The following is a 14,781-nucleotide window of genomic DNA, read 5'->3' as shown; positions in this document are numbered from 1 at the left end:
ATAATAAAAAATATAAAATGTTAAGTATGAGTTGATATATACATATATATATATATAAATATATTTAATCCGTTAACTCCTAGGAAAAGCATAGGACCGCAACAAATATCTTCCACTCGGTACGATTAGTGACCAATACCTTCAACTCTCCATAACTTTTCCGCATGTGTAACATTTCCATGTCGATTTGCCTTCTCCAGGTCTATGCATATAATATAATAGGTTAGATGTGTCGATGTTACCAGGCTTAAGTCTTCATATAACTTGAAGTGTTCTTCCTGAAAGCGCGTACTAAACTCAGAAAACTTTCTATTATAAATAAGAATCTATTTATATCTAACGTATAACAAACGAAATGTAATAATTTTTTGCGATTTATTAAAAATCAATGAAACTGTGCCTACTTATCTATCTAACTCCAACATTAATTTTGTATATAAAAAAAAATATTTTTTTAATTATGCATTAAATTAATCATAGACCTCACTCATTGTTAACGACTTGATTTCTCCAACTCTTGAAGCTTTTACATTAACGAGATTGGAACAATTTGAATGGTTGCAGAAAAGCTATATAAAAGAGTGCCAGCCTTAAGGGTAGCTTTTATGTATTGTGGTTCAAAAATTATCAGTTTTATTTATCTTAACTTTTATATATATTTTGTTCTTTGCAAATTTACAGTAAACAATAGAACAAAGATGATATAAATAAAAACCTGTGTACAGATAAACCTATTTAAATTAACCTAAAAAATATAAACTTTATTATAGTGTCGTAAATAGTAAGTTCCCTATTCTATGATTTTTTTTTTTGTAAGTTTTATTATAGTTTTATTATAGTTTTATTTCAATAACAACAAAAGAACAGGTAATTTCACTTTTCATTTCCTATTGACCCAAATTTCAAGATAATCGAATTTTTCGCTTTTCGCTGCTAATCAAATTTAAATGATTCTTATTTGTAGTACATGTCCAAAAGCGCTTGTATAAGATCCAAACTATTAATTTACTTAGCTCTTGGTCGGTACTTGTACCTTCCACGAGTCCGCCACTAAATAATTTTTATATCAATTGAATTCTCATTAAGCACACAAGAAACCACAAACAATTAATTTCAACGACCGTTTGGTTCGCTTTTTGGTAAGCATTTTCAGATACATCCATACATAACTTATAGAAGAACAGTTACATAGGAGCATATATACGTACATATAAATGTTGTATATATACTCGTATATATGTATATATATATGTGTGAATATGAAAATAGTGTCTTACATATTCGTATTTGTAAATCGTTTTGAATAGTTTAGATTTGCAGTGGCTCTGATCTTTCTAATTTTGATTATATGTAGCATTGTTATTATTTTTATATTCAAACCTATTATCGCTGTTAGTTTTGACAATGTTGTTGGCTATATGCTGTTGACTATATGTTGTTGGCAACGATGACTCTTTCATTTATTTATCTTCTCCATCTGTTTTTAACAAATTACAATTCTGTGCGATTTTAAGTTTCACACTTAAACGTTTCTTCAACGTCCAGTAGGCGACTCCCATTGTGGTCCATAGTTGGTCAAGTTTGCGCATTATTTGCACAATTAGTACCCAGCGGGTATTTACTTAAACTGATTTTTGGGGATTTCATTTTTTGTGCATATTGAACTTTGCTTTAGTTGATTTCTTAAACAATTTTATATATACAAGTATCTTCTCTTCCCTAGTTTGAGGTTTTTTGGTTTTTGCCCAAGACTAAATGCAACATTCACTTTCCCAAGCAACCAAAGCCATATACGAAAATACGAAGAGAAAAAATTAAAGTATCTGCGAAGAAACATGTGCACGTGTAAGTTGCTTTAATTTTATTTTAATATTGGCTACAAAAGATTTTTTTAACAAGACGCAGTTTTGATAGTCCGTTATTTTTAAGTACTTCTTTTATAAAGAAAAAATCGTAAAATAAAAAGATTTGCATCTCAATTTGTTTGACTTATTGAGCTTAAAAACAAAATTGTTTATGAAGACTGAAATGCTTAATTTCAAAAATTAGAACAATAGTTCTAATAGCTCATAGTTTTTCTTATTCAGAGAAAAATGAAATTTAATCTTATCAACTATCACAGTATTTCCATTAAATATATATGTAATTAATTCCCCTAAACAGTAACATTCCAAGTAACAAGAAAAAAACTCAGTATACAGATCAAGAATGCATACAACATCACTAGTATATATAAAGAATATAAATATAAAAATGAGGACAAATCCATGTTTCGAATATTTCTCTTTTCGATACCACTGTACCGCTATACTTTACATTGTACTCAAAGTATATCTAACAAGTTTAACATTGCTTTCATAACATGACATCTTTCTCAACTATAATACCATAAAATCATGCTCTTATTAAAAATTATACAAATATATACTACAATTTAGGAACTTAAGTAGTTCTGAAAGGCCTTTGATATGCTCAATCATAATCATTTGTGGAATGTTTTTAAATATAAGGGTATATAAGGGTATTGGTATAGGGATATATATAGGAGTGGGGCTAATAAAATGATCAGAACTCTGGTACAAAATTTTTCATTAGGTTAATCGCTTTAAATGTAGTTATCTTTATCTTTATCTGTTAATTTAGTCATTTGTACTCTATATTTTAAAATAGCGGCTAACACAACTACTATATGGTTCACTATAGCCAAAAAATAACTGAGCAACTGATTAATCTTTCTTACCATTTACTGTTCAACACTATTGCCATAGTATCAAACGCTGTTTTATGGGGTAGCATGCCGATTGAGTAGGAGTGTATACACTTCGGGGTATACTTTTTTCAAATGTTTTATCGATATCAGTAGTATAGACATTAAAACTATTGCATGTTTTATTGAAACAACAAAGTAGTTTCTAATCCAAAATAAGGGTATCTTTATATAGGTTTATTAGAGGAGATCCACTTTCCGGACCTAAGTGGGCAAAATGCAGTTAAATAGGTCGATAAAATAAATAGGTAAACAACCTATGGCGCATTGCACAATGACAAGACATTATCATCAAGTAATAACATCAAGCAAGGATAGAAATAATAAATATTGGTTCTAAATATAAAAAGGTGATACTATCCCAGTACTATTTCACCTGATTGTGGTGCAATATCTGAGATTAAAGCAACAACAAATCTTGAAAGTATATAAAAACCGGTTGGAATACAAATAGTAATAAAATTAGTATCTGAGTATCTGAAAAAGTATCTGAATATGTATCTGAAACATGGTTTTAAGCAAGTTTTGTCTTTACTAAGTCCTTAAAATTTGATTTTCAAGTGATATTATATTAAAGATATTAACAAACGAAGATAAGTAGCTTGACAAATCGATTAACTGATATATGGTATCTAGCAAAGCAGAGAAAAATATGGTTGGCCCAAAATAGCATGGAGGAGAACAAAGAAATAAAATCTTAAAAGCAATAGTGCAAACCTGAAGCAATTGGTATCACTTTGTTAATAGATTAACTTCTTTTTCTTTATGGTGGCAATCATCAACTCTCACCGTGTAAAACTTTGTTCCCCTGAAACTATCTCTTAGAAATGTATAATGAAGATTTCAGAAAGCAGATCACTGAGCTGAGAACCTCATTCTAGTTATCAATGACAAAAGTGGAATAACTTCATATATTGTTTAATAGTTAAAATCAGTATTTAAATATAGTAATTGCATGGTCAGCAAAGACAAAATTTAAAAATAACTTTATGACGTAGCCTTTCCACACATTTCCATGCCTTATCAAACGGATACAATTAGATATTTTCATCATAAATCAAGTCAGCTTTCGACACCGAATTATAATTATTATTTACTAATAAAAACGGCTTAAAAATATTTTTAATTTTTTATAAAATTAAAAACCACATAAAAGAGCCATCACAGAAGAGTGGATAAAAAAAATACAACAATAATTTTTGGCAAATTTTTGCTAAAAATTTTCTGTACCAGAAAGTATCTGAATATATATTCTTTGTGTGGAGCAGGCAGATGGTATTGGGCACTATGGTTAATTCTTTTTAAATATTTAAATGATCTCTGAGAAATTTGCATTATTTTGAAATTTTAATTACTATTTTTGGTTATGATTGTGAAATCCTTTGTGCTGTCTTTTGGTTAAATTATTATCATATTACGTATTAATTAAGAATACCAAACAAATAAATTATTAATTACATCATTTTTTATTTTAAAAATGAATTAAAATTTAAAGTGAATGTTTTTATCTTCGCAGAAATTTTTATCAACAAAATTCGCAATAATTTGCAAATACAAGTATTTTAATTATACAAATTTGTTTTTAATATTATTGAATTTATTTTTATTTTTAATTGTTTTAATCTATAAAAAATTTCAATCATGTGTTTGTCATGCCAACAGCTTCAGACTGCTTTAGTTCAAATTATTCATCATCCATTCAAGTATCAATAAGCCTAAATAATTTCTTAGCAAAGATCACAAAAATATTTAACAAATTTATTGAAATTTGTTTAAATTAATTACTTAGCTGTCGAAAAACAATAACAATTAATAAAAATATTATAACGCGAAAACAATTAAAAATAACAAAACAAAAGTATCTTTCAAATCTTTTAATTGCGTACATCGGATTTATAAGTGGCTTCCCGATAACCGATAACCTCTGGTACCTGCTAATAGTACAGAATTTTTGGCTTTATGTATTGTTTTTTGATTGTTTTTGATGTACATACATTACATTTTTCTATATTGTGTATTGTTTTTATAATTAACAAGACTCATTTTGTACTTGAAATCTTCATCAGCGATTGAATCTTTATTGGATTCGTTTCCACCCATTGATGATGTCGTCAGTTGACTGCTAGTGTTGATTGGCTCTGATGTTTTCACTACTACAATACATAATACCAGTAGAAAAAAGCGTTTGTAGCAAAGTTAATAAATAAAATAATATAACTTTATTGTTGTTCCTAATAATCGTGAATCATCTGAAATCGTGTACTTAAAGGCCTTCCTGTTATCTGTATTATTTTATTTATTGACTTATAATTTACGGCATTTATTAATAGTTACAATAGTTAATTAGGCAACACAATTGGAAGTTTTAAATTTAGAAACTCATCTTCTGTATAAATTTGCAATATTTTGAATTGATTTTCAATATTTTGATAAAGCAAATATAGTGGTGATCTAATGTCTGTTCATTTAGAGGTAGAAAAAAATTATTTTCAGGATTTAATAACTTGTAAGCTATGATGCGCAATCGTATAGAATCTATTAAATGGCAAAAAGAATTTTGTAGATTCTTTTATAGATAAAAAAATTTTTTTGCATGGGTAAATGATAAAATTCACTAAAAGATGAGATCGATTGGGTCAGAAATCTAAATTGTACCTTTGTAGCAAAGTTGTCGTGGTTCTAAAAGCTAAGGCAATTACTGTTTAGTGTACTATTTGTCTTTCTGTGATAATTCTTATCAATTAAAACTAAATATTAGTATATGGCAGCCATATTGCTCTTTCTATATTGCACTAATCTTATTAATACAAATACTGAGGTGTATTTAAGGAATTCAACTGTGAGCATTCCAAATCGCTAAGTTCTCTATATTTCAGTAGTCTTATTACTCACTTTAAGGCTTAAATCGCTTAAATCAAACCGCTTAATCAAATTTTTATTTCAATACATCGTTTGCACACTTTGACCTTATATATAAAATACAATATCATTCGAATATCAGCCACGATAGTAATTTTTAATACCCATCGATTATAATAACCGTCTTCAAAGCATTGAGAGCTTACGGGCACTACTTAGAAATACTACTCTTTGCGTAATCTCAATAAAAAATCTAATTGTGGCAAATTTTGTAATGTCGATGATCAACTTACATCACCAGTAAATGTTATGTGTCCTCATGAAACCAAATATCTTGCATATAAAATTTATAATCATATAATTGTTGCAATCACAACTGATAATTTGATTGCTTCATTACTTTTAAAAAGTACAGTTATATCCCAAAACCAGAACAAATGTCATTACTTTTAAAAAGTACAGTTATATCCTAACATCAGACGAAATACCATACTATATAGTGACTTGTTGTGAATGTAGTCTGTATCCACCTAACGATGATGTATCCACATCACTCAAGAAATTTCGATGCGATATGTACCTACTACAGAATTATTATTACTACGGTATGTTTTCAGTATTTTAACACATTCAGAGGATTTAAAACAATTCATGGTGTAAAATCTAAATCTCATCATCTATATCCAAACTTATGACTGTTCTGGTTAATATACCAAATGTTACTAAAAACAGTATTAGGAAATCAGTAATAAGAGATGGATAACTCTTTACTAAACTATAACACCAATCTGGACATATGGACACATGTTACTAATATTCATTTATAACATATCGGCTCCAGTTTAAGACTTATAATTGTATCCATAAAGATCATTATAGATCATACATAAAAGATGTTACTGGAAATTGTACGGAACATGAATTGAAAAATCCTCAACATAATTTACTAATGTAATGAAATGATACATTGAAGTCGCCACATTTTGTAAAATTTACTCAATTCACACAATTTGCGACTTATGCCCCTTCAATTCAGTCACGTATGCAATAAGTCGACTTAGTTGCAGTATATACTAAAGTGTCAGATATTCCGTCCTTTAACCACAAACCAAGCACAAACACGCGAATATGGCGGATGCAAATTTTCTCTTACGATTGAAAAGTATTCAATATTTAGTACAACCCTACTGTATAGAGCGTGGCGACTAAAAGGATTCGGAATCATGATCTATCAGAAATGGCAACCTCTATTGAAATCTAAGTATAGACCTGATAAAATAGTTTATCGGAGATAAGGCTCTTAAGTAGATAAATATGACAACGAAACTACGTGTCCTCACACTTGAAGAAGAAAATATAAAAAAGGATTGCAAGTTGGCAATTCTTCTATTAAGAGAACGGAGTAAAGGTGCTTGATGATATCTCAACACCTTCTTATGGTGTAAAATGCTAAACAGATGGCGTTTGGACTACACATGCACTTCACAACAGCGAGTTAATGTTTTTGAACTGTCCAACTATATAAAATTGTACACACGACTATTTTATCGGTAAAGCAAAAGTTTCATAAAAATTAAGTAGCAGTAAAGGTAATATGTAGCAGAATAAGCATAGTGGCGGCGTATAATAATACAAATTAGTGACATCATCTAACAATGAACAGTAGGGATGCATATCATACAAACAACCGAAACGACAGCTAACAGCACCAAAAATTGAAAGAAGTATTGCATATAATTGCATATAATGTCTCTCTATAAACATTTGCATTGGTGCAAAGTGTTTTCAATTAAAATCAAATTATAATATCGTTTCTTAACCCAAGGCTTTAAACTTCTTTCTCAAATTTCTCAAAGTTGAAATGCACTTCTTAATACTTTTTCGCTGTTATTTTGGAATAAAGCAGAGGTATGTGTATGTAATTAGTTACTAAAATTCTTATTTCCCAAAAACAAATAAAAATTTATTATATGCTCAACCAGACTTAAGTTGTTTATCGGCTAAGCATAAAATCTTCAATTTTTAAGTGCTTCAAAACACATTAAAGTAAAATATTTATATCTGCTTTAGCATTAGGTTCGGTTGATTCAGCTACGCGAGTAACAATAAAATAATAAATATTAATTTTTAGCAATAAAATGTATAAAAACTTGTAAAACTTATTTGTTTATGAACATGATACACTTGTTGTTGATAATGAACGTCATTATCATCGCCTTAATGATGCGGCCACAGACTGGCAGATGTTATTGTGGAAGTGTTAAAAAAGTTAGATACGCTGATGCAAAGATACATGATACATAGATACATAGATACATAGATACATTGTTGTTTAAGTATTGTTTTGATTCGTTTTGTTTTTGTTGTAGATTATCAAAATATAATAAAATATATTTGAGTCATCGTGTATGATCGTGTATGTATGTATACAAAAGCGAAACTATTTGTTTATTAATAAATTTATTTATTTTATTAGACGGAAATAAACGCATAAAATGTATAGAATCATAAAAAATGCTAACAATAGTAAAAATAATTGTGAGCTCATGTGCATGTCAATGTCTGCGCAGGGAAGATGCTCCAAAGTTGCTAACTACCGGCTATCTTGGTAGCAAGTACAGTACGGCGGTTTGGTGCGGGACATCGCTGGCACGGTTAATCCGTTTTCAATGTAGCATGGCTAAGCATTGACATTTGAACATGTCCGGAAGTTAACTGGAAAGTGGCAACGTTGACCAAGTGCTCATTGCTCAAATGCGCCATCACTGATTCATTGCAAATGCTGTTGACACTTGAACAGAATTATTTGCTCGCCACTTAAACCTCAAATTCATGCAGCATAAACATAAGATACAAATTACTTTTGCAGATTCTCAATCAGATAGTAGTCTAACATATGTATGTTTATATTTAGCTATGATAAATTGTGTCTTTTGAAAAACACTGACATATTGTACACAAATCTACTGAACAAAAATAGATATTCATCAATAGTCAAATTAAGCAACAAATTAATCAAACATGTGTTTTTTATTTGTTAAATATTTGCATCTTTTTTTTTATTTTTTATTTTTGTTTTTGTTTTTGTAGCCGTTTAATCGAACATTTTTAAGGTTTGTTCGCATCTGCAATTTGTGCAGAGTTTTTTGATTGATGAAGTTTATATAGCTTATATGTGCAGTTTAGTTGCTATTTTGTCGAAATTGTTAAAATTGTTGATTTTGACTGCTATTTTAATCCTCTTTGTGTAGTTAACACTGCAAACTTAATTTTGATAAATTATTAAAATTTGTTTTCGAACTTGTGTGGTCTATAAATCATATTTTGAATATGCGTTGCAATAATGCTACGAAAATATATTGTGATTAGATATTTTCCACATTAAACGTAGTTCATGAACCTCATAAATTTTTAAGGTGCCTGCACTATTTCAAGGTAACTATTTTAGTGTTTATAGCTTGGTAAAAAACTATTCTAATCAAAATTTCACTTTACGTTTTTTAATGAAGAGTATAAAAAGTATTAAACTAAAATTAAGCCCCATTAAACAAAGGTTCTTAAACGTTCGACTTCATTTACGATAACACAATATGTCAATATGCCTTAGTGGATCCTTAAAATCAGTGGTATAGTTATAGTAATTATAAACTTTTTAATCGCAACTATTATTTTGTTAAATAGCTTAACAGCTGAAGAACAATATATATACAACTCTTAATTTAGGTCGTGTGCGAGTTAGGCTAAGTTGGGTTCTAAATGAGGGAAATTCTAAGTTGTGCCGATAATATAGTGATGTGTCGATACGTGTTGATAAATGGCTAAATGTGTGCAGTGCAAAAAATCCTAAAAAATCTCCCATTTGGTTTAGCATCAACTTAGATTAAATTGAAGCAGTGAGTTTACATAAACACAAATATATCGTATATATATAAAATGTAGCCAATAAAAACTGTGTATAAGTTACAGTAGAGGTAAAGTACAGTAATTCAACATATTTTCCGGAAATTAAGTATCTTTCTATGATTTTTATTGTTCAATCAATTATAATAGCTAACAGCTAAGAGAATAAGAACTTTAATGTAATTGGTCATAACAGCCAGAGAGCACTTCTTATATTTTCAATTAACTAGGATATTGCAAATATCACAAAAAAAAAGAATCTCAAAGACTACTGCTCAAGTATTCTCTTCAAATTAATTTTTGGCAATGTGCTTGAACAGGGTACTAAACTTCTAATAGAGCGATGCACTGCGACCACAACAGATCTTTACACAACAGTTAACATTGACATAATAAGAATAAAAAGTCTAATGTAATTTTTCCTAACAAACTGACTGCAGTTATAAATTCGATTGACTGTATTATTGTACTGGACCCAGATGAAGACATTGCAGAGAGCGCTTAATATTTTATTATGCTATTCAGTTTCTTTCCTGTTAGCTTTCCTTGATTTTTTTTGTCAAGGGACTGTACAGAGTAATAAGCTTCTATTACAGCGATACACTGCGATCACAGTAGATCTTTTGTGTCAGCAAACAATCCTAACCCAGCACAAGACACTCCTAAGCCAACAAAAATGTTTTCCGTTAAAGATTTTTTAATATTATTTGGTAATGAAAGCTCCTTTAAAACCGAATAATCATAAACAGTATGACTAGACATTATATTTCCTTTAAAGTACATAAGCCGCATTCTGCCTATCTTCTTTGAGAAAGTAATGCAAACTGTTGTTAATCTTCTGTTGGCAGCTTCGAATCTTTTCTGCTAATGAGTTATACTTCACATTGGTGTACTTAAAGAATATAATTGACTTTTTTGTTTAAATAATTTGATATGAACATCAAATAATTTTTCATCTTTGCAATCTTTGCTTAAATAATTCTGTATAAATTCCTGTTGCTTTACCGTAGTTATAAGGACAAAATAGGTTTGCGATTACCTATTATTGCTTGCCAGTTGGTGCAGTATTTCATAGCAGTCCGTCAGGAACTCTAAAGGGAATATGCAAAATAAACAATGCTGTGTTTAATGTTTGACTAACTGTGCCTCTTTTAACATTTTTTTGGCGCCTTTTTAACATTTGATTAGGTTGACTTAAACATAAACCTCAATAGCATGAATATTAGCTTTGAAGACAGTATGTTATAGAACCAGCGCGAGCGAAATTCAAGACGCACGATTCTAAACCAAATTTTACTTAAGTTTTGTAAACATCAGTGCACCACTGGATCATTTTTAGCTCTAAACTAGGGCCATAACTTTTCAAATTCATATCATCGACAATAAGATCTTTAAATCACCTATCAAAACGAAATTTCATGTTTAAGCGAGATATTTTAACGCAAATCGTTATGTAGAATAAAATTAATTAATTTATATTTATGTCTTATTCTTCCTTTAATAGCACTTCGATTTCATAAGGTTTCTATTAAATGTTTACAACACATTAACTTCAAGTTCAGTCAAATCCATTTTCATTCAATCACATTTCTTCTACATACAAAGTATTTATCATAGTAATATTATTAATATTCGTCGAGATACTCATTAAGTAAGTATGTAAGTTCATGTTTTAAACTCCTTTTCAGTGTATATTTTTAAAGTCATGCTGGGTAAGAATTTTAGTCTATAAAATAAATTCTTTTCGATTTAAAAGTACTTGTGAGACAAATTTTACTACCTTAAGCGTAGTAGCTTTAAATGTACTATTTTTTTAATTTTATAAAATAGGAATTTTATATCATTAAGCTGCATTAAAAAACTTTCAAGTAATTTAAACTTAAAGTAGCAATTAACGGGGATATAAAGAGCGCCACAATATTTCCTTTGCATGGAATAAAAAGTATCTCAAACCGACCGCACACAGCAAGAGATTTTTATCTACTAAGCAAATGCCGAGGAAGGCGTTAAACAGTCATAAAAATTATACGTCAACCTGCGTTAAAAATTGAACATTTTCAGAAGTAGTTAGAAATATTCAAGCACTATACGACGCACATTAAAGCGAAAATAAATAATAATAATAAAAGACAACGAATATGCCTCAATTCATTAGAAATCCTATAAAACGCTTGGTTCCTGCAATTAATTCGATTAAACTCCAATGTTGGCTTTAATTCTTTTTATATGCTTTAAATATAAAAAAAAATTTAATTTAAATACTTATTTTTTTTAAAACCATTGCGTTAGATTACCAAAGCACGGTGAGTTATTTCGAAATAGATTGCTGATCTTAAAAATATTTAAATATGTTGAGAAGAATGTGGCTACAAGTCCAAAAACAAGCACTGCCAGCGACATTGATATATTGCATTGTAATCGTCGATAAGATTGTACTAGGCGTTGCCAATAAACCCGTAGTGCACTCTCTGTCTCTGTGGAAGATATAGGTTCCAATTCCATACGCATCGGATCATAATTCAAATCCAATTTCATGCTACCGTAAGCTGCTTCAGTGGCAATCCGTTGGTGTGTGCGTACCATTCGACTTATGCGTCGATAAAGCAATGGTGGCAATATGAATACTAATGGACCAGATATTGTACCACCTACTACACCCATAAGCACATCAAAATCAGGAATAAATTCTGCAATTAGAAGCTCCAGTGCTAAAATAAAGGAACGTATGCCAATACGTTTAAGCGATAAAGCTAAATTAAAATATATTTATTTAAATGACGTATGTACAGATCAAACTTTTTTTACTCACCATCAGGCACCCTGAAATAGTTTTCAATTTGCAGAAAAAGAGCAGAGCTTCCCACAATCGTTGAAAAACACAACTGTAGTGCCATTAATATCAGTAAACACACAAGAGGCACACTTTTCGGTAAAGTTTCCAATATGTTCTCCGCTATCATTGTACCAAATTTATATGCTGCTATAATAGAACCAAATATGGCAATGGAGCAAGTCACTGAAAATGTAAAATATATTTTGGGTTTTAACTTAGGTATATATATCATATTACTAACTAAAAGTTTGTAAAGCTAAATTTGTACAATTTTCATAATTAAGAAAAAGAACTCCCGAAGGACTATTTATACTCTTTGACTATACTCTTTGACTCAGACTAGTTTTAAATCTCTCAATATAATTGAATTAATATTTACAGATATAATTTGCTTTCTTTATAACTTTGATATGCGAACAGAGTCGATAGAGTTGATATTAACATATAAAGTTTACAAATATCTACTCCTATTTCAAATAACCAGTCTCATTTTGATAAATTGAAGGAAAAAAGTGCTTTTCATCAGGAGAATACATAGTCCTACAAGACTATCCTACTACTCTTCGAATTGCTTCCGTCTTTGGTATCCAGCTACGACTACCATTTCGCTGTGCTTAAAAAAGGTCCACATAAAAATCTATTAAATCAATAAAATGGTCATTAAAGAAATCGTTATGTTAATTGGAGACTATTCTTTTAAAAACTATTTTTTAATCTAAGACTAAGAAACTTGAAACTAAAGAAACTCAACTTACGCCTTTGTCTTTATTTCTGGTTCAGTTATTTTATATTCAATTTATTTATAAATTATTTTTGATAAATGTTTCTCACTGCGAGGGAAATGCTGCAAAAAGATTGGACAGTTACCGTCGTAAATGATGTGAATAGAAACGGATATCCTCACTTCATTCAAGTTTAGTAACCAGAATTATGAAAATTCAGATCAATCTAAAAAGCTGCTATAGGTGTTGGCTATCGAAATAGTCATATTTAAATATGAGTATTAAATCTGATGCATATATATTTAAAGTGTTCTCTGGCAGTGATTTTAGTGACAAGTACTTTTATCTGGAAAACTGAGAAGTTTTTCTATTCGAACCAATTCTGCTTTGTTTCTGTCCGGCACATGCACGGCGTCGCCTTAAATTTTTGGGGGCTTTCTTTTTTGAGGATCTTGACGAACTTCGAGACCTCCCTCTGTGTAGCATCATAAGCTTTATTAAAGGTTCAAGATGGATTTAGACCATGGGTTCTAATAATACGGTATCACAATGGGCCTATAGGCCTAAGTGGATCCCCCTGGGTTCGCCGGTATAACCTAACCTAACCTTTTCTATTCGAATGTTTACTTTAAATTGAGAAATTTTTTTTAATATATTAACAAATTATGTAAAATTTATATGTATAAATCTCTAATAAAATACGTGATACATATTATAATTTATATATGTATATAGAACATTTTTTTGACGTACACACAAGCAAATAATCCATTAACAGGTTTTTTTAATTTCGTCCTTGGAATTCTTAAGAAAAATGTGTAAAGAAATTTGCACTTACCTATGATCCCACCGAAGGCTGCCCAGCGAACTTGAGATTTTTGTTGCATATCGATTTGCAGTGTCAACAGCATTGGATGAATATCAAATTGAAATGCCAAAACGCTGTAACCATTCAAAACAGTCAGAAAAGGTGGCAAATCTGTAAAAAACCAATACAAATTATTCCAGCACGATCATTGTATGTAAATTATGTTAAACCTAAACTGATGCCTTCAAAAGGTTTACCAAGCGGTGCTGCATTGAAGAGACAAAACCACAACAAGATAACAATAATTATAACGACACAAACGGAAAGTATAGCCAAGCTTCTGTAATATAAAACCGAAAGAAACATTGTACTGGAATAGTTTCATTTTACTTTACACATATGAGTACATACCGCATATGCTTAGGACTTCCCAACCACATAAGTGGACAAATGAATAGACCGACAATTATGACCCAATAGCAGAAAGAAAACGTATAGCGATCATCACTGATGCGTTGTACAACAAGTTCTAAGTTTTCTGAAGCAACTACTAAATTTGGTATGCCCATAGCAAAAATGCTTAAGTCCAACAGGATGGTAACAAAAAGGCTCAGATATGGACCGTAAGCTAAGTCGGCAATTGCAGCATATGGATATCTTTTTTATAGAAAATATGCAATTAATTTTTATATTAATTAAGATTCCATGAGTGTTTTATATTAACCTGCTTTTCTGTACAATAGATGCATCTAATCTTTCAGCCATAGTCCAGCATTTACTTAATAAAAACGATGTATAGATTTGTAGCATTATTACAGACAACACCAAAGGTATGCCAAAAAATCCCAATTGCGCGAGTAGACTTGGTAGTGTTATCAACGGAAATACTCCA

The 14,781-nt window shown here is 30.0% G+C and overlaps 1 protein-coding gene across 1 annotated transcript in view; it reads right to left on the bottom strand.

The window, feature by feature from the left end:
- Positions 1-11,797: 11,797 nt before the first annotated feature.
- The window catches only part of LOC119676698 (amino acid transporter AVT1C-like), a 6,937-nt gene continuing 3,953 nt past the window's right edge, over positions 11,798-14,781 (bottom strand). Inside the window, exons 2-7 of the mRNA XM_038087954.1 lie at positions 14,614-14,776; positions 14,301-14,546; positions 14,120-14,229; positions 13,920-14,060; positions 12,336-12,542; positions 11,798-12,276 (exon numbers count right to left, since the gene is read on the bottom strand). Of these exons, the coding sequence (XP_037943882.1) occupies positions 11,798-12,276; positions 12,336-12,542; positions 13,920-14,060; positions 14,120-14,229; positions 14,301-14,546; positions 14,614-14,776 (1,346 nt within the window). The remainder of the gene's footprint in view (positions 12,277-12,335; positions 12,543-13,919; positions 14,061-14,119; positions 14,230-14,300; positions 14,547-14,613; positions 14,777-14,781) is intronic.

Source organism: Teleopsis dalmanni, chromosome 2, assembly GCF_002237135.1.
Source record: "Teleopsis dalmanni isolate 2A chromosome 2, ASM223713v2, whole genome shotgun sequence".
NCBI lineage: Eukaryota > Metazoa > Arthropoda > Insecta > Diptera > Diopsidae > Teleopsis > Teleopsis dalmanni.
This window is presented reverse-complemented; position numbering and strand designations above follow the sequence as displayed.